At 40.9% G+C, this 25032-nt stretch overlaps 1 protein-coding gene across 2 annotated transcripts; it reads right to left on the bottom strand.

The window, feature by feature from the left end:
• Positions 1-5596: 5596 nt before the first annotated feature.
• if6 (Eukaryotic translation initiation factor 6) lies at positions 5597-11968 on the bottom strand. 2 transcript variants are annotated; one of them, XM_014131589.3, is made up of 7 exons: positions 11880-11968; positions 11301-11438; positions 10162-10247; positions 8295-8470; positions 7730-7906; positions 7318-7499; positions 5597-5972 (listed from the first exon to the last, which is right to left on the bottom strand). In XM_014131589.3, exons 2-7 carry the CDS (start codon positions 11405-11407, stop codon positions 5963-5965), a joined length of 738 nt encoding a protein of 245 aa, XP_013987064.1. In that variant the 5' UTR covers positions 11408-11438; positions 11880-11968; the 3' UTR covers positions 5597-5962.
• Positions 11969-25032: the final 13064 nt, after the last annotated feature.

Below are 25032 nucleotides of genomic sequence, written 5' to 3'. Positions count from 1 at the left end.
GGTGCACTTCACAAAATAGATGGCGTCATGAGAAAGGAAAATTATGTGGATATATTGAAGCAACACCTCAAGACATCAGTCAAGAAGTTAAAGCTTGGTTGTGTAACAGTTGGTAGGTTCCGTCCCTCTCTTCGCCCTTACCTGGGCTCGAACCAGGGACCCTTGCACACATCAACAACTGACACCCACGAAGCATCGTTACCCATCGCGCCACAAAAGCCGCGGCCCTTGCAACGCAAGGGGAAACCTTACTTCCAGTCTCAGAGCGAGTGACGTCACTGATTGAAACGCTATTAGCGCGCACCACCGCTAACTAACTAGCCATTTTACATCGGTTACACTCACCCCCCTTTTGACCTCCTCCTTTTTCCGCAGCAACCAATGATCCGGGTCAACAGCATCAATGTAACAGTTGGTAGGTTCCGTCCCTCTCTTCGCCCCAACCTGCACTCGAACCAGGGACCCTTGCACACATCAACAACTGACACCCAAGAAGCATCGTTACCCATCGCGCCACAAAAGCCACAGCCCTTGCAATGCAAGGGGAAACCCTACTTCAAGACTCAGAGCGAGTGACGTCACTGAAAATTTGTGGGCAGAACTGAAAAAGCGTGTGCGAGCAAGGAGGCCTACAAACCTGACTCAGTTACACCAGCTCTGTCAGGAGGAATGGGCCAAAATTCACCCAACTTATTGTGGGAAGCTTGTGGAAGGCTACCCGAAATTGTTTAACTTGGGTCAAACATTAAAAGGCAACGCTACCAAATACTAATTGAGTATATGTAAACTTCTGACCCACTGGGAATGTGATGAAAGAAATAAAAGCTGAAATAAATAATTCTCTACTATTATTCTGACATTTCACATTCTTAAAATAAAGTGGTGATCCTAACTGACCTAAGACAGGGAATTTTTACTAGGATTAAATGTCAGGAATTGTGAAAAACTGAGTTTAAATGTATTTGGCTGAGGTCTATGTTAACTTCGGACTTCAACACACATATTTATTTAAGACAATACAAGTAAACGTTTAAGCCGAGTGCCTGGTCTCGCTCTATTTAGAGACGTCAGTATCAAGCCTCTCTGTCAGTCTGGACTTCATCACATCATTTTGCAAGTCTCCATGTAATTCCTCCTGACAGAGCTGGTGTAACTGAGTCAGGTTTGTAGGCCTCCTTGCTCGCACACGCTTTTTCAGTTCTGCCCACAAATTTTCTATAGGATTGAGGTCAGGGCTTTGTGATGTCCACTCCAATACCTTGACTTTGTTGTCCTTAAGCCATTTTGCAAGTATGCTTGGGGCCATTGTCCATTTTGAAGACCCATTTGCGACTGTAACCGATGTGAAATGGCTAGTTAGTTAGCGGTGGTGCGCGCTAATAGCGTTTCAATCACATGTTTCTGTGAACACAGTCGAGGTTATATTACCAATGGCAGTTAGGATCGGTGTTACCTGTTCAAACGTCAACATACTATGTTTGTTAGATAAGACTAAACCTACCTAATTCTGGGGTACCCCATCGACCGTTGGTGAGCAGGCAAGAGGTGAGGCTGGAGGTAAGGTTTTTGCCAGCTCCCCATTGATGGGCATGGTAGATCAGCTCCTGGCCCCTCAAAGATACTGGTCGGTCACACACACACACAGAGCACTGATTACATTATCAATGGTGGATATTATCAGCATGGTGGAACCAACCTGATAGCTGCATTCACCTTTCTATTTCACTTCAGGTATCATGATATGTGAAGTGAAATAGAATGGCAAACGCAGTGATCAGGCTGGTTCCACCAGGCTAGGTTATGACGGTGAATTGGGACAAAACTCCAAACTGTTTTGACCAGGTCAAATGTCCTCCCTGTTCCATTTATAGGAATGCTCACAGTGAGGGCATGTCTGTGTGACGCGAGAGTCCCCTTGCTGGTCTTCTCTATGTTGCATGTTCGGCTGCAAACTGGACATCTCTCGAACAACTGCAGTAGGCAATCCTAAACAATGTACTTCCTCAGCTTTTGAGGTGGCATTGGCTGGTATTTGTATTTATTAGGGATCCCCATTCGCTGCTGCAGCTACTCTTCCTGGGGTCCAAACACATTATATACTGTACATTACCCATAAAACAAAAGATAAAACAATACATCATATTATTACACCATTACTTATCTACAATACAAAATGTATAATACCAGCATACAACAATATTACTATGTGTGTAGAGTGCTAGCAATTGTATGTGTGTCTGTACCTTTTGTGTCTCTTCACAGTCCCCACTTTGTATTTAAAATAATAATAATCTGATTCTACTGCTTGCATCAGTTACCTGATGTGGAATACAGTTCCATGTAGTCATGACTCTGTAGTACTGTGCCCCTCTCATAGTCTGTTCTGGACTTGCGGATTGTGAAGAGACCTCTGGTGGCATGTCTTGTGGGGTATGCATGGGTCTCCGAGCTGTGTGCTAGTAGTTTAAGCTCTGTACATTCAGCTTGTCAACACTTTTTTCAAAATCAAGTAGTGATGAAGTCAATCTCTCTTCCACTTTGAACCAGGAGAGATTGACATGCATATCATTTAAAGTTAGCTTTCTATGTACTTTTAAGGGCCAGGAGTGCTGCCCTGTTCTGAGCCAATTGTAATTTTCCTGAGTCCCTTTTTGTGAGACCTGACCACACTACTGAACAGTAGTTTAGGTACGACAAAACTAGGGCCTGTAGGACTTGCCTTGTTGATAGTGTTGTTAAGAAGGCAGAGCAGGGCTTTATTATGGACAGACTTCTCCCCATCTTAGCTACTGTTATGTCTATGTTTTGACCATGACAGTTTACAATCCAGGGTTACTCCAAGCAGTTTAGTCACCTCAACTTGCTCAATTTCCATATTATTCATTACAAGATGTAGTTGAGGTTTAGGGAATGAGTTGTCCCAAATATAATGCTTTTGGTTTTGGAAATATTTAGGACTAACTTATTCTATTCTGAAACTAACTGCAGCACTTTAAGTGTTTCAGTCATTTCAGTTGCTGTAGTAGCTGACGTGTATAGTGTTGTCATCCGCATACATAGACATACTATACTATACTCATGTCATTAGTAAAGATTGAAAAAAGTAAGGGGCCTAGACAGCTACCCTGGGGAATTCCTGATTTATACCTGGATTATGTTGCAGAGGCTTCCATTAAAGAACAGTGTTCTTCCTCTGTGTTTTGTTTGACAAGTAAATATTTATCCACATATAGCAAGTTTTTCCAGCAGCAGACTATGATCGATAATGTCAAAAGCTGCACTAAAGTCTAAGAAAACAGCCCCCCACAATCTTTTTATCAATTTCTCTCAGCCAATCATCAGTCATTTGTGTAAGTGCTGTGCTTGTTGAATGTCCTTCCCTATAAGTGTGCTGAAAGTCTGTTGTCAATTTGTTTACTGTAAAATAGCATTGTATCTGGTCCAACACCATTTTTTCCCCCAGAAGTTGGTAACAAGCTGATTGGTCGGCTACATGACCCAATAAAGGGGGCTTTACTATTATTGGGTAGCGGAATGACTTTTGCTTCCCTCCAGGTCTGAGGGCACACACTTTCTAGTAGTACCCTCTAATTTTTTGGGGCACTGAGAAAATGTTTGGTCTTGTGAGCGGAAACTTGAACGTTGTGAGTAATTTGCAACTTCCAGTGCGCGTTTACAGTGAACACTGAGGCTGTACCCATACAATGTTAGCCTATTGGCTAATATCTATTTGAGCATAATGTAAGTCTACCAACAAAACCATTGGCACAAATCCGATAACATTCACATGGAAATAGCTTTTGAGTTCTATGATATAGCCTACAGTAGCCTATATGTGGTGTTCATTGTAGGCCTACATTGCATGATACTTTTAAACGTTTTTACATTATGAAGGGCTTGACATTAATTCATAGTTAAAAAAAAAAGAATACTTGGTCTAACACCATGGGCCAAATAGGAGACTGTAAATTGCAAGAAACCACTTTAAAAAAATACAATTAATTGTTATTACCAACATAGAATTAGACAATGTAGGCTACCCCTCTGTTGGTTTATTTGCATATTCAAGCCTACACGTTGTGCGCTCTTGTAGGAAGCTGTACTGACCTATACTCATAACTGGGCAAATAACTTGCTAACTAGCAAAGAATATCAACAAATGTGCACACGCGGCAAATTTGATAACAAGGCTACCTAAATTCTATCAGCATATTGATTGTTGTACTCGCGCTGGCAAAACGCTGGATCATTGCTACTCTAACTTCCGTAATGCATACAAGGTCCTCCCTTTGGCAAATCCAACCACGACTCCATTTTACTCCTCCCTTCCTATAGGCAGAAACTCAAACAGGATGTACCCATGGCAAGGACTATTCAACACTGGTCTGACCTATCGGAATCCATGCTTCAACATTGTTTTGATCACGCGGACTGGGACATGTTCCGGGTAGCCTCAGAATAATATCGATTTTATGGAAGTGCATAGATGTTGTACCCGTGACTTTAAAATCTATCCTAACCAGAAACCATGGATAGATGGCGGCATTTGCGCAAACCAACGCATTTAACCATGTAAAGTTGACTGGGAATATGGCAGAATACAAAGTGTAGTTATTCCCTCCGCAAGGCAATCAAACAAGCGAAATGTTAGTATAGAGACAAAGTGGAGTCGCAATTCAACGGCTCAGACACATGGCGGGGTCTACAGTAAATCACCGACTACAAAAAGAAAACCAGCCACATCACTGACATCTTGCTTCAAGACAAACACCCATCCACTTGGGAGCCAAATGAGAGAAGCTTTTTGTGCGTATGAAATATGGGACCAGCACTTTACGTGTAGCGTTTTATATTTTTGTTCAGTGTATGTCTGCTTCAGAATACAAACCCTGCAACACCTCCAGTTGGTTTAATTTAAGATTAGTCATATTCAGGCACTGGATGGACTACCTGGAAATTGTTAATTTTCAGTTGAAAAATGTTTTACTATTGTGCCCTAATGAATGCTAATATGGTGTAGTGACCAGCAATAGCTGTTTTTAGGTTCTTCCCTCTTTTTATTAAAAAACAGTACTTTACAATAATTGTGATGAAGGCTTATTCAGTAGTGTGTCACCTTTTGAATCATAAGTCTGGGGTAGCTGACTGGTTCCATGGGCAAGATGAACATCCAGCATCACATCTGGCCATGATTAGGAGTCCCATAGGGCGGTGCAAATAAGACTAGTTACATAAGTGGTGAAATTGTGATAGCTTGTTTCCACTACTAAATACTAGCCTTCTTTGCACAAATTAATACAGTAAGACTAAGCGTTGAATTTAAAAATGACTGATTCTCTCCATATGCCTTCGGTAAATTGACTTTTTAAATGAAGGGCTTGTGATGCACTACATACCTAACGTGTTGACTTTACACTAGATAACTTGAAGTTTATAAAATGTTAATCGTTTGAAACTGTATATAAATTCAAGCAGTATCGCTACAAATAGACCTTTTGCCAATAAAGATTACTTGAGTCATGAATGCAATTTGGTTTACAGGTGTCACTTAAATACAAAGTAGGTACGAACAATTTGATGATTGTGACAAATGCAATGTGTTAAAGGGTAATCCATTTATTGTACATTCCAAAAATCCACACAACCGTTTGCCATGCGTGGCTTTACTGTAATGCAATTGGCAGAAACACTTGTAATGTACATATCCCACTTCACATATGGAACATTAAAACTAACATTGTTACTGTTTACAGTAAAATCTTGATTTAATATTGCCAGACCATGAGTAGATTTAAGGAATTATGAACTCTAGCATTGATATACCATATAAAATTCCAATAAACATTGAAGGTTTTAACCATATGAGATGACAGTATTTTATGGGAGAAATGTCCAGCTTCTTGCATTCTGCAGCAGTTTTTCCCCCAGAGGTGCCTCAAACCTTTCAAGGTAGAATGGCATCTTATGTGAGGCTGGAAAATAAAATGAAATATTATAAAAATGGACCCACAGTATAGGCTTTTATCTGCACTGGTAATTGTATGTCTTTTCTGCGCATTCAAAAAAATAACCACCCCAAAAGGTGATAACAAATCACAAAGGTGATTTGTTATGTCATTGGCCGTAACTTCTCCTAGTAGGGCAGGGGTTCCCAAACTTTAGGCTCAAGACATCACCATGTGAAAAAAGTGATGTAATAAACAGCCAATGTTTACTTTCTTTGGGGCTATTAGTCGTTTATAAATCAGTCACAGCATTTCATAGGGTTGGGCAGTTTCCAGATTTTCATACCGTCCTCCCATTTACGGGATTACCAGTTTAGTATACAAGGGGGCGCCAAAATGTGAAGACCATTGGGCATCTTACCAGAATGCTAATAAAATTAACACAAGTAAAAGCAAATTTCCAGTGAGCCTGCTAGCTAAATATACTAATGAGCGCAAATGAAAATAAATGAATTGCTAAGATGGGCAATCCAGCTCAAAGTTGTATAGGTAGGAGCTACCAAACGTAACTTTTGGTGAGTTTAGATAATTACAAGCGAATGTGAACGAGACATTGTTCATTTGCACAAATTTGACACATGCTTGTCTGCTCTGAAGCAGCATGTGTACAACGCTAGGGCAACGGGCCTGTCTGCTCTGAGAGGAGGAAGGAGCAGACAGCAGAGAATGGAGAAAAAAGGCAAGGAAATCGAGTGGCAGCTGTGCAGAACTCCTTCAAAGGGCTTTGAATTCTCAAACACTGCACAAAGCTTACAATATGATACCCCACCACCTTATTCAGTTACTTAACTAGCAAGTCAGACTAATTTGGTGCTTCTCCACTCTAATGAGAATTCACGAACAGGCATTCTATCAGCAGCCAGCGCTGTGACTGATTTAGCTTTTTTCTCAGAGGTAAAATTCAAGATTAACTTAAGCAAAACATTAGGAAATTTACATTTCAGTCATTTAGCAGAAGCTCTTATCCAGAGCGACTTACAGTAGTGAATGCATACATTTCATACATTTTCATTTCATAATTTTTTTTCTCTCCCCGGTACTGGCCCCCCGTGGGAATTGAACCCACAATCCTGGCGTTGCAAACACCATGATCTACCAACTGAGCTACAGGGAAGTAGCTGGCTACAAAACGGCCATGCATCGTTTGTTCAAAAAAACACCTTGCAAGCTCATCTACTGTGGCTGCCAGCCAAATAGCTTTGCACTTCTGTCATCTGATAAATTATTCCCCCCCTTTACCGGAAGAAATTTAGCTACCTCTGGACGGAGCCTATAATAACAGAGTTTCATGTTGTCAGAAGTGATCACTCACCTGTCAATTAGAGAGTCTCTCATTGTGGTAGCGATGGCGCTAGGCTGAGACTCGCTCAGTCTGAACACACTCTCGATGACGGACAGCTCTGTGCTGGTGGTGTCCAGCCCAGTGAAGGCACACCAGTCGTTTACCACCATCCCCGCAGCGATGACTTCGCTACCACGGTTCACCGTTCCTGCCTGTGGAGTACAGAGAGGGAGAGTTGGGAATTAGTCAAGCACTTATCACCAACTTGATGCAATGTGCCGTGCCCCCCCCCCCCCCCGTGCACTTCAGTAGATCTGAGAATAACCAATCAGAGGGCAAGGTAGCTGTATTACTACATTGCTTATATATATTTAGATCTACTTAAATATTATGGGATAGAGACAAAGTAGAAATGAGCTTAAGCAGCACCATGACCACTAACCACCAGAGGCACTTGGAGTAGGGAGGAGAGCTCATCCTGGTCTTCTATGGAGGTCTTGGGGTGTACCAGTCCCCCCTGATTGCTGAAGGCACAGTAGCTCCCCACTAGAACTTGCTCTGCTACTGTCTGACGAAACACCTCCACCTTCAGATTGTCTGCCAGGATCTCCTCTGTCTCCTAAACCAAGATGGGAAATGCGTTAACATCCCCTACGTCAGACAATGTCCTAGGGATGGGCATTTGAAGTCATTTCGGTTTGAGTAATCATGAAAATGATTAAGGTTTTAAATGTGGCTGGATAAGGCAAAGTTTGCCGTATGCTCCAATGAACGGTTGTTCTGATACAACTCTAAACGTAACATTTACACTGCACTCAATTTTTGTGTATAAATTTAACCTGCTAAATATTTGCTTTTGAAAGTTGAGTACTCATTGTAATCAAATACAAACAAGGGACATAACTTATGATGAATTAAGGCACATAGCAGCTAGTCAGACTGGTTAGCCACAGAACTTTTACTAGCCCAGGACAATATTTAGACATCGTCTCATTGTTTCCCCTCACCCTGTCCAGGTCAGGATGCACCAGGGCCACATAGTCATTACAGGCAATGACATTCCCCAGCGCTGAGAGCCTCTCCTCTACCCTCTGGATCTTCACTGTGTCTGGGAGACAATTCCTAATGTGCTGCAGCTCTTGGTCCGTGGTGTTGTTGGGCACCAGGAGCCCATGACGATTCCCTGGTGAGCAAAGTTACAAGGTAGAAGTAGTAGTGTTAGCTGTACATTAATTTATAATTTCTCCATCTTAAAAATGTCAAGTACAGTATTAATCTATTAAATAAATGATAATGAACGCTTTGACACATATGATCACATATTTGTGATCATTGTTAAGTGGTCCCTGCAGCGTACCATCGCAAATATGTGATTGGAACGTAATGAAGCAACATTCACATCTGAAAAGCATCTAAACAATGTTCTGAGGTCCTCAACTTTATTCCTCAATTTTACCTTCTATTGTAAAAGATGTGAAATTCATCATCCACTTAAACAGAACTACACTCTAGGAGCTCAGATGCAAGAACTTAACCTAATAACCAAAGTTGAGACAGACAAGCTATACCCCGATGAAGACCGCTTGTCTGTCGAAACATTGGTTATTAAATTACTACATCTGAGCGCCTAGAGTGTGGCTCTCTTAAATTTTTAAAATCACCCCACAGATCACCCCAAATACAAGACTACTGCCTAGCCGTAGTGCGAAAGCTAAACAGGGATCAAACCATTTTAGGAGGGTTTAAGTACATGGAAGGTATCGTGGGGATATGATGCAGGAAACATAACTACGATGAGGGATTTAACAAAAAATGTGGGTCAAACAGAAGTTTATACGCTAAAGAAAAGAGGGGTCTGAGCTGGCAACCCTGAGATACCATAGTTACAATTTGATGCTGTGTTCAAAACTGGGAACTCAAACCGAGCTCCAACTGGGAAAAACCTTTTTTGAACGGTTATCCAACTTGGGCCTCTTTCTGTCGTCATGATTGAACCTCGTATTTTTTCCAGAGTTCCCAGTTGTCTTGAAAGCACCATAAGTCAGTCGAGTGAACTATCCCTTAAGCTCATTTGGTCTGACAGACGCTTACGTGACAACCAGAATGCATTGTAGGATGTCAAACATGGCGCCGCAAATAGCTTAGTTTGTCATAGTCAGTACAGCCGTCTGAAAAGTATTTTACACACGTCTATTACAATCTATACAAGAATCGGAATGCATTATTTGTCACCAGTACTTACTGGTAAACAGTAAATACATTATGCTCCATACATACGGTATACTACAGTAGATAAGACATCACGATATACAGAAAATAAGGCACTTTGATAGGAACACAAGCATAACCAAAGTTATTTTTTGTAAAGAAAATGCAGCAGGGGGAAAAGTTTGGAAGGCCTGTTCTGACTAGAGATGCGCAATGTCTTCATACTTGATCTGGTGAAACACTGGGTGCGCATGGGCTCTTGTCGAAGAGAGAATTAAAGTCTCAAACAAATTGTCCACAATAGTGAAATGGGCTACTTCTTATGTGAATTAGTGAGGCAGAACACACCTCAACTCAAACTTAAAAAATTATTTGAAATTGACAAGTTGAAACAGCCTATAGATAATTAGCAGTCAGTGTGCCTTGGTTTGAGGGCAGCACAGGTTAACTGTCCTTTGCTAACTATCACATTTTGGAACATTGTCATCACAAGCAGAAAAAAAGAAAAATAAAGAAAAAAAACTCATGCTTGGGAGACGTTCCAGATATTTGGAACTCACACGTGAATTAAGTATTCCATTCTCCTGTTGAACTGATGACATTTGTGCACTTGCAGAGGATAGCTGTTTGACCTTCAATGTTGATCTGTTACAGAGCCATACTCACCCACACACATTCTTCCAATTATCCGACATCCTGCTATTGAGGCATGTACAACCGGGATGGTTTCGGACAACTCGCCTTCGAAGACACTAATCATAAATTGCATGTTACCATGACAACAATGCTGATTGTATAACAAACACTCCCCAGAGAAGGCTGACATTACTGTATGTAAGCTTTCAATAAAATTACTTGTCCATTAATGGAAATTACTCTTATGCTCGGTTTTCAGTCCCCAATTAGACAGACAGTGAGAAGAATACAGGGTTAGCCATAGTGCAGCTATTTATGGGGTTTAGTGCCTTACTCAAGGGCACAATGGTAGGCAATAGCACCTGGGATCTGACATCAGTCCTCTAGTTGCCAGTACAGTCCCCACTTTGTTAGTGTCATACAATCACACCAGGAACACTTGTGGTATTACATAACTTCAGTCCTCCACCCTTTTATGTCATAAACATTCTCAAGATGTAGTCTCGATTAGCCTCAATGCTTGGTAGACCATTATATTGGTCTCCCGTCGCTGAACGCGATATCCCCTATTTAAAAAAAGGTTAAATAAGATACCCCACAAAATACACACCAGCCCACTGGTTTACCTGTTTCAAAAAAACGTTCCCCGTCAAAGGCATATTTATAATGCGGAATGCTTTTCCAGTCAGTAGAGGTTAAATGTGTGAACCACTAAAATACAACTTTTCCAGTGCTCAACGAACTCACTCCATCACCCTAAAGTGCGCCGCCATCTCGGATCACGCAGTAATCCCGCTTGGCAACTACCACCGAGTATCTACTAGGGAGTGAGCTTTGGAAAATGTAGATTTAAAACGTTTATTTTTAGTGGTTCACACATTTCACAACCCGTACTGACTGGTAAAGTTTTCCGGATTCGGTGACAGGCAACTTTTTTTCGGAAACACTTATTCATTAAATCTTGTAACTGAAACTTTAAGAACGAAACCGAGAGGGACCTACCTGAATCTGTCCAATATAAAACTCGTTTTCGTTGCAAAACGTTAAAGGACTGGTAACGTTACATATTTTGTGGGGTACTGGAATATAGCGTTCCGCGACGGGATACCAATGTAGCTAACGTTAATGGTCGACCGCACGTAGATGCTATTCTCGATAAGAGATCTTACCTGTAGAAGTTCTCTGACCCGCCAATTGCAACTAGGCAGTATGTGTTTGTTAATTTGGCGAAGCAGCCTATTTCGTTGTTCTTCTCGAAAGATGCCCTGACAGCCATGTTGACGTTTTACAGTTGAGGCAGAACGTTTCTTAAACAAAAGACAATGGATGTGAAGATTACGCACTTAACTAGCTACCGTTAGTTAACAAGTTACTGCTAGTCAAGCCTAGCTATTAGTACTAGCCAAGTGAGCTAGGCATCAGTTAACCCAGACTGACAAATTATATTCTTATAAGATTGTGGCTTTCGATGGCTGTATTACTACAATGGCGCATACAAACGTGACAACTACCATGATTCCTTGCAATATATTACGAAGCGAACCATATAGATACGGTAGTTTAGCAAGCTAGCCGACTGGCTAGCGGGAAGTTGCCTCAAATTGAGTAACGTTTGCTAACCAACGTTTTAAGAAAATCCAGTATCACTAGCTGGTACCCATACAAACTATAGCTATATACCTACGTTTGAATAGTCACCAGATGTTTTTGACATATCGGATAATGTAAATAACAAGAACTTTACCTACTTAAGTGTGACCTCTCGGCAAGCGTGGATCCCTTCTTTTCCCCACACGTGTTCACTTAAACGTTTACGTCTTCTTCTATGATATCATGGTGGTCTGCAAACAAACGTTTAAAGTACATGCCGCCACCTACTGTGCTGGAATGTACGATCAATCATGATCAGCCCAATTCTGTACTACCATGAAAATAAAATTCAAAACCAAATAAATCCCAAACTTTTCCTGGCAAGACTTTCTCAAACTATTGCATCACTGATAAGCTTTCACTTCTTTAACCCTCTTTACTACTGATCAACCTTTTGGCCTCAATCACGCTCCCTCCCACCACATTTTCTTTAATATCAACTGTGGACATTGATATTGGGACCCCAGTGATGACTAGCATAAGCACTGGGGACATGGCTTTTAATCTTCTTCCCATTAAGCTTTTCCATTTTTAGAAATCTTATCTTGCTGAGCCTGGCTACCACACAATATTAACAATCTACCATTTCCAATGAACCGAGCTAATTTCACTTCACCTACCTCTTTCTCTACTAAATTAGTTAGTCGGATAGGGCGTGGTCTCATCCAACACTATCACCACTTTCCACTCCAAATACTCTTGCTTCCTATTTTGGCTTTCTTTACTAGACACTTTCTGTATCATGATCTCTCTTCTTCCTATGTCTTTCCACTACCGAACATTCCGGTCCTTGACCCTCAATTCTATTATTTTGTAATTTTCAAAACATTGTTGCCTTTTCTGTTGCATATTACATTGTTGCCATTTGTACCTCTAATTTGCCTATTTCTTACTTGTAACAAAAACCGAGCTATGTAGAGTAAATTAGTGATTTCGATTAAAAAATATATATTATATGGTAATTATAGGTGTTCTGTCCAGTGTAGGCTATACATCCTGTGTACTATACATTTTATCAATCATGGTGCATCTAGACAAACATACCGTTTTTTTAATACATCAGTAGCTAGGTTTCCATCCAGTTAGCGACAGACTTTCATACAAATATAAAAAGAAGATGCACATTTTCCCACCAAAGATGTGTTTCCATCAAATTAACTTGTTGCAGATAAATCAGATCAAATGTTATTGGTTGCATACACATATTTAGCAGATGTTATTGAGGGTGTAGCAAAATGCTAATTTATATGTCAAGTTATGTATCACTAGATTTGATTTATTACAAGATTAAGGGTGTACTGTGCAACTTTCATAAGGTATGGATGCCTTATATGGAATACAGTACAACTAAAGAAAGGAGTGTATTGAAAACATGTCACTCTGGCCTTGGCCTAACACACCCGAAACCAATAATAAATGCTTCATTAAAACCTCTTAGGGATCCCTTCACCCCCATTCCCGCTCGAATCCCGGTAACGGGATTGATTTGACAACATCCAGTGAAATTGCAGCGCGCCAAATTCAAAAACAGAAATACTCATAATAAAAATTCACAAAACATACATGTGTAATACATCAAAATAAAGCTTAATTTATTAATCCAGCCACCATGTCAGATTTCAAAAAGGCTTTACGGTGAAAGCAAACCATGCGATTATCTGAGGACAGCACCCCGCATACAAACACATACAAATAATATATCAACCAGCCAGATGCGACACAAAAGTCAGAAATAACGATATAATTCATGCCTTACCTTTGAAGATCTTCTTCTGTTGGCACTCCAAAATGTCCCAGAAACATCACAAATGGTCCTATTGTTCGATAAATTCCTTCTTTATATCCCCAAAATTTCCATTTATTTGGCGCGTTTGATTCAGAAATACACCGGTTCCAACTCGCCCAACATGACTACAAAGTATCTAATAAGTTACCTGTAAACTTGGTCCAAACATTTCAAACAACGTTCCTAATCCAAATTTAGGTATCCTAAAACGTAAATAATCGATCAAATTTAAGACGGGAAATACTGTGCTCAATACCGGACGAAAACAAAGTGAAGTGCGTTCCAGGTGGCGTGTACCAAAAGACTTGAGTCCCTTTGAGTGACACATGGAAAGGAAAGGAATACTTCCTAATTTCTCATAAGAAAAACATCAACCAATTTCTAAAGACTGATGACATCTAGTGGAAGCCATAGGAACTGCAAGCATATTAAAAAAGGGCTTACCATAGAAAACTAATGGAAAACAGATTGAGCTCAACATTCTTTCCCTGGATGGATTGTGCTCGGGGGTTTGCCTGCCAAATCAGTTCTGTTATACTCACAGACATTATTCAAACAGTTTTAGAAACGTCAGTGTTTTCTATCCAAATCTACTAATAATATGCATATCCTAGCTTCTGGGCCTGAGTAGCAGGCAGTTTACTTTGGGCACACTTTTAATCCGGACGTGAAAATACTGCCCCCTAGCCCAAAGATGTTAAGATCCTAAAGCTGAGTGGGGTTTGTTGGGTTGGGGTGCTGCAGGGTGGTGGAACCCTAGGGACAGGATGGGGCGACCCAGCTATATTGTGTGCAAGTTAAAACAGCTCTACAGTACTATTAGTCCTATGAGAGTAATTATATGGAGGATTTGCTGTTTCTGTGTGTTAATGTATATTTGAGGTGTAAGTCAATCAAATCAAATCAATCAAATGTATTCATAAAGCCCTTTTTACATCAGCCGATGTCACAAAGTGCTGTACAGAAACCCAGCCTAAAACCCCAAACAGCAAGCAATGCAGATATAGAAGCACGGTGGCTAGGAAAAACTCCCTAGAAAGGCCAGAACCTAGGAAGAAACCTAGAGAGGAACCAGGCTCGGGGGGATGGCCAGTCCTCTTCTGGCTGTGCCGGGTGGAGATTATAACAGAACATGGCCAAGATGTTTAAACGTTCATAGATAACCTGCAGGGTCAGATAATAATAATCACAGTAGTTGTAGAGGGTGCAGCAGATCAGCACCTCAGGAGTAAATGTCAGTTGGCTTTTCATAGCCGATCATTCAGCGTTAGAGACAGCAGGTGCAGTAGAGAGGGTACAAAACAGCAGGTCTGGGACAAGGTAGCACGTCCAGTGAACAGGTCAGTGGGATTTTGTTTTTGTTTCCAAACCTTTCCCTTGGGAATTACATTTTTTAAAAGGTGTGAACTGGGAAGGAAATTGTGTTGGGTGAGTTGAGTTATTGACAAGACTGGTGGGGGTCAGGCAGGCAGGCAGATCAGGCTGGCTGAAATTTGATTTAGAGGATGTCCTAATAAAGACAATCAAAAGTCTATGTATTTTTTCAAGAGTTGCTCATTTGTTTGGCTATTGGTTAAAGGTGCAACACAATATTTATTATTTAATTACCTTTGATCTTGTTCAGTCTTATTCATTACTTAAACATATTTAATAATTATCTCTAACCTAGCAAAATTTGAAATGGTGCTTTTTACATTAGATAAAAGTAGACTTAGAGCTAGAAAATTGTATATCATACACTACAGTTGCGGAATAATGGGAAAGTAATTCTGCTATGAAAGTTGATAAACTTGTAACCTCACTTTTGAGAAAATGTCCTTGAATGTTTTGGTACACCTACTGGAGAGCTCTTCTTTGTCTACACCCATTCAGCATTGTTCACATCTTAAACTTTAGCCCCAGCTATCTCTTTAAGGATTCTCATGTGAGGCTATGTACAAAACAACCAAAGATATCAACACTAAAGGCTGGTTTATACTACGGGTGTGTTCATACATTTTATCTGGAGTGCCAGAGTGTGCTCTGGACGTTCGTAAACTCAGAGCATTGTCAGATTGGCCGTTTGTAAATTCAGAGCCTTTCACTCTCAGAGCGCACACTGGACGCTCTGGCAGAAAAGTAGGGTTGATCCGACCGTTCTGACCTAACAACAGCAGTCAAGCACCCGAGCTAACTGGCTAGCTTGCGAACAACAGTACCAGTCAAAAGCTTGGACACACATACTCATTCAAGGGTTTTTCTTAATTGTAATTATTTTCTACATTGTAAAATAATAATGAAGACATCAAAACCATGAAATAACACATATGGAATCATGTAGTAACCAAAAAAGTGTTAAACAAATGAAAATATATTTTAGAATCTTCAAAGTAGCCACCCTTTGTCTTGAGGACAGCTTTGCAGAATCTTGGCATTCTCTCAACCAGCTTCATGAGGTAGTTACCTGGAATGCATTTCAATTAACAGGTGTGTGCCTTGTTAAAAGTTAATTTGTTGAATTTCTTTCCTTCTTAATCCGTTTAAGCCAATCACTTGTGTTGTGACAAGGTAGGGGTGGTATACAGAAGATAGCCGTATTTGGTAAAAGACCAAGTCCATATTATGGCAAGAACAGCACAAATAAGCAATGAGAAATGACTGTCCATCATTACCTTAAGACATGAAGGTCAGTAAATCTGGAAAATGTCAAGAACTTTGAATGTTTCTTCAAGTGCAGTCGCAAAAACCATCAAGCGCTATAATGAAACTGGCTCTCATGAGGACTGCCACAGGAAGGGAAGACCCAGAGACCCAGGATAAGTTCATTAGAATTACGAGCCTCAGAAATTGCAGCCGAAATAAATGCTTCAGAGTTCAACTAACAGACACATCACCATCAACTGTTCAGAGTCTGCGTGAATCAGGTCTTCATGGTCGAATTGCTGCAAAGAAACCACTACTAAAGGACAACAATAATAATAAGAGATTTTCTTGGGCTAAGAAACACGAGCAATGGACATTAGATCGGTGGAAATCTGTCCTTTGGTCTGATGAGTCTAAATTTTAGATTTTTGGTTCCAACCTCTGTGTCTTTGTGAAACGCAGAGTAGGTGAACGGATGATCTCCGCATCTGTGGTTCCCACCGTGAAGCATGGAGGAAGAGGTGTGATGGTGTGGGGGTGCTTTGCTGGTGACACTGTCAGTGATTTATTTAGAATTCAAGACACACTTCTCCAGCATGGCTACCACAGCATTCTGCAACGATACACCATCCCATCTGGTTTGCGCTTTGTGGGACTACTATTTGTTTTTCAACAGTACAATGACCCAACACACCTCCAGGCTGTATAAGGGCTATTTGACCAAGAAGGAGAGTGATGGAGTGCTGCATCAGATGACCTGGCCTCCAGAATCACCCGACCTCAACACAATTGAGATGGTTTTGGATGAGTTGGGACCGCAGAGTGAAGGGAAAACAGCCAACAAGTGCTCAGCACCTTCAAGACTGTTGGAAAAGCATTCCAGGTGAAGCTGGTTGAGAGAATGCCAAGAGTGTGCAAAGCTGTCATCAAGTCAAAGGGTGGCTACACTTTTTTGGTTACTACATGATTCCATATGTCTTATTTCATAGTTTTGATGTCTTCACTATTATTCTACAATGTAGAAAATGGTAAAAATAAAGAAATAACCTTGAATGAGTACGTGTCCAAACTTTTTACTGGTACTGTACCTCAACACAAATGAGAGAACAGCTCATTCTGACCATTTTACTTACCCTAGCAGAGCTGGTTAGGCTTTTTTTATGTTATCCAGAGCGTTGGTGACTGCAACTGTGCTACTAGCAACAATTTAATTATGCTTTTTTTGCCAACATTTACTGACATCGGTCATATTTCAACAGGTGTTGAGCGTTCGTAAATTCAGCAGAGCGAATTTACCAGCTACGTCTATTGACAGTTGTCGCAGTGACATCATAAACATTCTCTTGAAATATTTACTTGGATGGTGGAGTCTTTTGTTTAGACATGTAGCTAGCTAAACAATGAACCATGACCCCAACTCATAACGTTACTACCCTGCATGAATCTGCAGGTAGCTAACCAACCAGGTTCAATATAATCTAGCTAACATTAGGCTATAACTAGCAATGCCAATGGCTCTGATACGAATAACATTACTACACAGATCATACACAGAATGTTAGCTAGCTAGCTAACAGTACACTAACTTGAAATGAAAACGACTTTCTGACAAAATTAGAAACATGTAATATCTGGTAATGTAGCTAGCTAGACTCTATTATTATATATTCTTTCCCCAATTTTGTGGTATCCAATTGGTAGTTACAGTCTTGTTTCATCGCTGCAACTCCCGTATGGACTCGGGAGAGATGAAAGTCGAGAGCCATCCTCCGAAACAAAACTTGACACAATGCCCACTTAACCCAGAAGCCAGCTGCAACGTGTCGGAGGAAACACTGTACACCTGGCAACCGTGTCAGCGTGCACTGCGCCCGGCCCGCCACAGGAGTCGCTAGAGCCCGATAACCCTCCCCTAACCCGGACGACGCTGGCCCAATTGTGCGCCGCCCCATGGGGTCTCCCGATCGCGGCCGGCTGCGACAGAGCCTGGACTCGAACCCAGAATCTCTATTGGCACAGCTAGCACTGCATTGCAGTGCCTTAGACCACTGCACCACTCAGGAGGCTTAGCTTGACTCTCTTACCCGTCCGTATACATGGATGGACACTTCTCTCTTGCTGTCACAGATGCCATGATTGCCCTTAGTCTGAAGATGTAATCCAGAGCCTTGTCTTCTCTTTTCGACTCTGTCTGCATATTTGCAATCAAATGCCAGAATTTTCTCCATCTCCTTAGCTATCATACTCTAATTCCACTGATTTCAAAACTCCTGTTCTCCAGAAAGTGGAGATCAACACTTATGCAGTTCTACTACGTGATATATATATTTTTAAACATGTTAGAATGGATTACCTACACATACTGACCAGCTCATATTATAGACATAAGCGTGTTACATGGCAGACCAATCCGAACTCATCTCTCGGCATGTCCAGCCCACTCATTATCTCAGCCAATCATGGCTAGTGGGAAGGTTGCTGTCGTTTTCCATGGCTAAACCATGGCTCATAAATGTAACAATTTTATTTGTATTTCCAGATGGCATACAAGTTTTTTATTAAGGCACATTAAAGTTCACATGTTCTAGAAGGCATTTCTGCCCCCAAAAAGTATTTTGATTTTTAAAAATTAGATTGTGCAAAAATGTAGGAAATTAGCTTTAGATGGACAAAAAAAATCAGGGGGATATCCCCCAGACACCCCACCAGGTTGTGCCCCTCCACTTCTAATACCAAAGTGGCACCCCTGGCTGTAGATGTCTTTGAGGGCAGGCAGCAACGCGAGCAATGTAGTCAGCATGTAAGGCTGTGCATGACATAGTGAACATAGAATATATTTTGTGGATAAATTCCCATGTTCCGAATAAAAAAAATGGGTTAAAAGTTAAACGGGTTTCAATTGCATTTTTACTCTGCTGATGGTTTTCTCACAAATTTATTTTGCATTATATAGTGATTGTGCACACTGGTATTGGCACACACTCCCTAGCCAACAGCGCTAGAGCACACATATAGCTTACATGATGAAATTATTATTATGAACAAAAGAGCGAGATTCATTTTATTTGTCAAATGGAAGCCAAGCATCGATTGTCATGTCAATATTTATTGGAAAGGGGCATCATGCTCATCACCTTGCACTTTCACCACCCTGTGAAGTTAATTTATTTCATATGTAACCTAATAAACTGCATGTTCTCCCTTAGAGTCGTAGTGGGAGGACCACACAACATGTCATCATGTGACTCCAAGTTTACTTCGATATGATAGTTATTATACCACATTTTTTGCATAATTAACTTTACAGACACAAAAAGATCCCACCTTGTCTAGCGTATTTTGTTTTGTCGGCATTTTGTAATGTTTACCAGGAAAAAATTCTGTTTCCATCAGGCCTGTCATGACATTTGTTACCCGACATGTACTTTACTTGCATAAAAAGGTTGGATGGAAACCTGGTTAGTGCTGCACACACCATTCATCTTCCTAGATTTGTGGTAGACTGTCACTTTGCCTTTGACAACTCTGTGGATGAATTTCACTTGGTTTCACTCACCTCCTCTCCTCCATCCTTTCCTCATCTCTTTTTGATAAAGGTTTAAAAGGTGCCATATGTATAAATCGCTCCGCCATTTCCTGGATGCAAAAATGTGAATAGTTTGCCAAATTTCAGTTTGTTACAAAACAAGCAATGTGTGGAGAATCATTGTACCATCTAAACCGATGTGAAATACACTACCGTTCAAAAGTTTGGGATCACTTAGAGATGTCCTTGTTTTTTTAAAGAAAAGCAATTTTTTTTGTCCTTTTAAAAAATAACATGAAATTGATCAGAAATAAAGGGTAGACATTGTTAATGTTGTAAATTACTATTGTAGCTGGAATATTTACATAGGCGTACAGAGGCCCATTATCAGCAACCATCACTCCTGTGTTCCAATGGTACGTTGTGTTAGCTAATCCAAGTTTATCATTTTAAAAGGCTAATTGATCATTAGAAAACCCTTTTGCAATTATGTTAGCACAGCTGAAAACTGTTTAACCTGATTAACCTCTCTGGGGCAGGGGGCAGTATTTTGACGTCCGGATGAAAAACGTGCCCAAAGTAAACTGCCTGTTACTCATGCCCAGAAGCTAGGACATGCATATAATTGGTAGAGTTGGATCGAAAACACTCTAAAGTTTCCAAAACTGTTAAAATAATGTCTGTGAGTATAACAGAACTGATATGGCAGGCGAAAACCTGAGGAAAATACATCCAGGAAGTGGGATATTTTTGATGTGTGTAGTTTTTAATTGAATACCTATACAGTATGTATTGGGTTAGGACCCAGATTACAGTTCCTATGGCTTTCACTAGATGTCAACAGTCTTTAGACATTGTTTCAGGCTTGTTTTCTGAAAAATTAGGAAGAATGAGACCATTTTCTAAGTGGACTGTAGAATGAAGCAGAGCTGGTTTGCGCCCTTCGTTCTTTTTCCTTTCTATTGAATACGCTATTGTCTGGTTGAAATATTATTGATTATTTAGACAATAGACAACCTTGGGATTAATTATAAACATCGTTTGACATGTTTCGACAAACCGGTACTGTTAGGATGTATTCGTCTGCATGTTGTGACCGCCATTGAGCCAGTGGATTACTAAACATAACGCACCAACAAAACTGAGTTATTGGGAAATAAAGAGGGACTTTATCAAACAAAACAAACATTTATTGTGTAACAGGGACTCTTGTGACTGCAACCATATGAAGATCATCAAAGGTAAATTATTAATTTTATTGCTATTTCTGACTTTCGTGACTCCTCTACTTGTAAGCAGGGCGCTGTCCTCAGATAATCGCATGGTATGCTTTCGCCGTAAAGCCTTTTTGAAATCTGACGCAGCGGCTGGATTAACAAGAAGTTAATCTTTAAGCCGATGTATAACACTTGTATCTTTTATGAATGTTTATTATGAGTATTTCTGTATTTTGAATTTGACGCTCTGCAATTTCACCGGATGTTGTCGAGGTGGGTTGCTAGCGGAACGTCTGCGCCAGAGAGGTTAAAGAAGCAATAAAACAGGCCTTCTTTAGACTAGTTGAGTATCTGAGCATCAGCATTTGCGGGTTCGATTACAGGCTCAAAATGGCCAGAAACAAAGACTTCTGAAACTCATCAGTCTATTCCTGTTCTGAGAAATGAAGGCTATTCCATGCGAGAAATTGCCAAGAAACTGAAGATCTCGTACAGCACCGTGTACTACTATTGAGAAATTGGCAGAGTTGCAAAGAAAAAGACATATCTCAGACTGGCCTATAAAAATAAAAGATTAAGATGGGAAAAAGACACTGGATAGAGGAACTCTGTTGACGTTGAGACTGTTGTTTTGCGGCTACTATTTAATGAAGCTGCCAGTTGAGGACTTGTGAGGCGTCTGTTTCTCAAACTAGACACTCTAATGTACTTGTCTAATGTGCTTGTCCTCTTGCTCAGTTGTGCACCGGGGCCTCCCACTCTTCTTTCTATTCTGGTTAGATCCAGTTTGCACTGTTCTGTGAAGGGAGTAGTACACAGCATTGTACGAGATCTTCATATTTCACCTTTTAAACCTTTATCAAAAAAAGGGAAGCATGATGTAAGATGCGAACCTGGTATTCCAACTGATTATCAACTACTAAAAGTAATCACACACTTAAGTTGGCACCGACAGCTCTGCTTCTAGCTCCTAAGCAACTTTGCAGTATTTCATTTTTTTGTGTGTTATTTCTTACATTATTTGCCGAGAACATTTTTTGTTTTATTACATACAGCTGGAAATAACTTTTGGATATTAGAGCGGCGGTAACTCACCAGCATTATGACCAGAAATACGACTTTCCCGAATTGGATCCTTTGTTCGTACCCCCCAGGGCAATTGAACTTATCCCAGAGGCTACTCCAAGATGCCGCCGGCGGAGAAGAGGTATTCGGAGTGGACTTCTAGTCCGACTCAGGAGGCATGCATACCATCCACCGCTTCCGAGTATTTTACTCGCTTATGTTCAGTCCTTGGAAAATAAAGTAGATGAGGATCTCCTTCCAGAGAGACATTAGGGACTGTAACATACTCTGTATCACGGAATCATGGCTCTCTCCGGATATACTGTCCCCGTCCATACAGCCAGCTGGGTTCTCAGTACATTGCGCAGACAGGAATAAAGAACTCTCCGGTAAGAAGAAAGGCTGTGGTCTATGTTTCATGATTAACTTCTCATGGTGTGATTGTGATAACATACAGGAACTCAAGTACTTTTGTTCATCCAACCTAGAATATCACAATCAAATGTTGACCGTATTACCTCCCAAGAGAATTCTCTTCGGTTATAGTAACAGCCGTTTATATTCCCCCTCAAGCCGATACCATGACGGTCCTCAAGGAACTACACTGGACTTTGTGTAAACTGGAAACACTTCCCTGTCAAATCAAATCAAATTGTGAAATTGTGAAATGATGTTGTCATGTTGTGACGTTAGTAAGGATCCTCTGGAAGACCCGGTCTGGGTTTGCGGGGTGACACTGCGGTGTCTTTTGATGAGAATAAGGAGCTTGAAGAAGTGAGTTTGGTGGAGAAGCCAGATCGATGTGTGTTTTCACTTCTGGTTGTTGTGAGGTGGTCGACAGTTCCTACAGTATGGAGTGCAGGGGTGTCAAACTCATTCCATGGAGGGCCTAGTTTCTGCTGTATTTAATTTTTTCCTTTCAATTAAGACCTAGACAACCAGAGGGGAGTTTGTTACTAATTAATCAATCAAGTACAAGGGAGGAGCGAAAACCAGCAGACACTCGGCCCTCCATGGAATTTGTTTGACATGTGAGGAAGTGACTCCTGTTAAGAGTTAAGGAGAGCATGGTTAGTGTTTTCCCTGATAGGAAATGCTGGTGTGATTAACACTGAGACTCAGGGGAAGTGAGATGGGTCTCATTAGGTTCTCTGAAAGTTAAAGTGAAGCAGCTATGGCTAACTGTGCCCCTCCAGTGAGTGCTTAGGGCTGGAACAAAGAAGTGTTAGTGGAACATGGATTGTGTTCCAAGTGAGTGTGCTGAAGTTGTGGTTGACATTCACTTGTCCCTGGTGGTGGTTGCTCCAAGTCTCACATCGTTGCTTACATATCAGATGGAGCTTGTTGCTAGTGACCATGGGCCTAGTGAAGGAAGTCAAGTCTCTTTGTTTAGAATCAGAGGGGTTACAAGTTGTCCCTTGGTTTGTTCAAGTCAGAGACTTTTGGCAGGAAGAAATTACCTGAGTGCAGAATTTGATGGTTTTGGTTTTTCAGAATGGCTTTATCTCAGAGTTGAGGGTTTCTGTAGTCAGGTTGTGTAACTGCAGCTCTAGTGTTTATTAGTGATTGGAAACTGAGGCTTTGAGGGCTTTAGTGCTGTCACCAAATTCTGCCAAAAAACGGTTCATTACTCAGAGCGTCATTATCTGCTGGTAAGCAATAATTGATCAGATAGAAGTTTTTTTCTCCACTTTTTCAGCAAAACTCCATGGTGCAGCGGTCAGTCGTTGGCTTTAGTAGCCTATAATCAGTTGGAATACCAGGTTTGCATCTTACATCATTGTTCCCTTTTTTGCCTTGAAGTTGACTGTTTAAAAAAACCCGGAATATATGGCATTATTTAGAAAGTGGAAAGTGGTTTCATTTCAAGCTAAAGTGTACTGTTAGCTAGCGTTAGCTGGCTGGCTCCCTAGCTAACGTTAGGTGGCGTGACGTGATGTGTGTGATCTTACATGTTGTTTACCTAGCTAGGTTAATTGTTTATCTAGGTAGCTAGCAACATGTCTAAAGCTAAAGTGTACAACACCCGTTGAATATGGCCGGTGTCAGTAAAAGTCTGCAAAAAAGCATAATGAAATTATTGCCAGCAGAGCTGTTTTCATGTTATCCAGAGGTGTGTGCTCTGAATGCAATGAGATGGGTGGGGCTAAAGCTTAAGAGGGTGTGAACGATGTTGAACGGGTGTAGGACAAAGAAGTGCTCTCTCACCGAAACACTAAATTGCCATTTTCCCAAAAGTGATTTTACAAGTTTAATAACTTTCCCATTGTTCCTTAAATGCAGTGTATGATATACCCTTTTGTAGCTCTGAGTCTCTACTTTTGTCCAATGTAAAAAACAGAAATTCTAATTTCGCTACGTAAGACCGAATCCAGGTGGTGAGTCACATATTTGTAAGTACGGTGTCCAGTAGAGGTCGGTGTTTGAAAGCAGCTTGGAATTGAAGAAAGCACCAGAACCAGTGGGATCTCGCACGGTTTGAAAAAGCATGTGATCAAACAAAGCTTCAGACGTCATTGGGGGCTCCCGAGTGGCGCAGTGGTCTTAGGCACTGTATCGCAGTGCTAGAGGCGTCACTACAGACACCCTGGTTCGAATCCAGGCTGTATCACACCTGGCCGTGATTGGGAGTCCCATAGGGCGGCTCGCAATTGGCCCAGCGTCGGCCGGTGTAGGCTGTCATTGTAAATAAGAATATGTTCTTAATTGACTTGCCTAGTTAAAGGTTACATTTAAAAAATATATAAAATAAAGACATACTTCTGATAAAGTGATACACGCATCGCCACACTACATCAATGTTTTGATGCATGCCTTGGAGCTCCAGTATCAAAAGTAACATCACTGGTGCTTATAGTGTCCATATTTTGTCTCTTCAGTTAAGGATGTTTTATGGAAAAGAAATAAGGGGGGAAAAAATATAAAAACTATGAAAATTCAAGAAAATAGATAGTGGTGAATATGAGTTTTTGATGTTTGTGTTAAGACACTATCCAGGATACACAGCCACACTCTATCCCCAGATGGCAGCAACC

The sequence above is a fragment of the Salmo salar genome, chromosome 12 (genome assembly GCF_965601325.2).
Source record: "Salmo salar chromosome 12, fSalSal1, whole genome shotgun sequence".
In the NCBI taxonomy this organism is placed as follows: Eukaryota; Metazoa; Chordata; class Actinopteri; order Salmoniformes; family Salmonidae; genus Salmo; species Salmo salar.
Note: the sequence above shows the minus strand (reverse complement) of the source record. Positions and strands in the feature narration are given on the sequence as shown.

Excerpts from the sequence above, each read along its gene's own strand:
- if6 (XM_014131589.3), bottom strand. The coding sequence starts at position 11,407 with ATGGCTGTCAGGGCATCTTTCGAGAAGAACAACGAAATAGGCTGCTTC. Across the intron at positions 7,907-8,294 it reads TGCATCCTGACCTGGACAGG|GAGACAGAGGAGATCCTGGC; the intron begins GTGAGGGGAAAC and ends ATCTTGGTTTAG. Across the intron at positions 7,500-7,729 it reads TACTCCAAGTGCCTCTGGTG|GCAGGAACGGTGAACCGTGG; the intron begins GTTAGTGGTCAT and ends TGTACTCCACAG.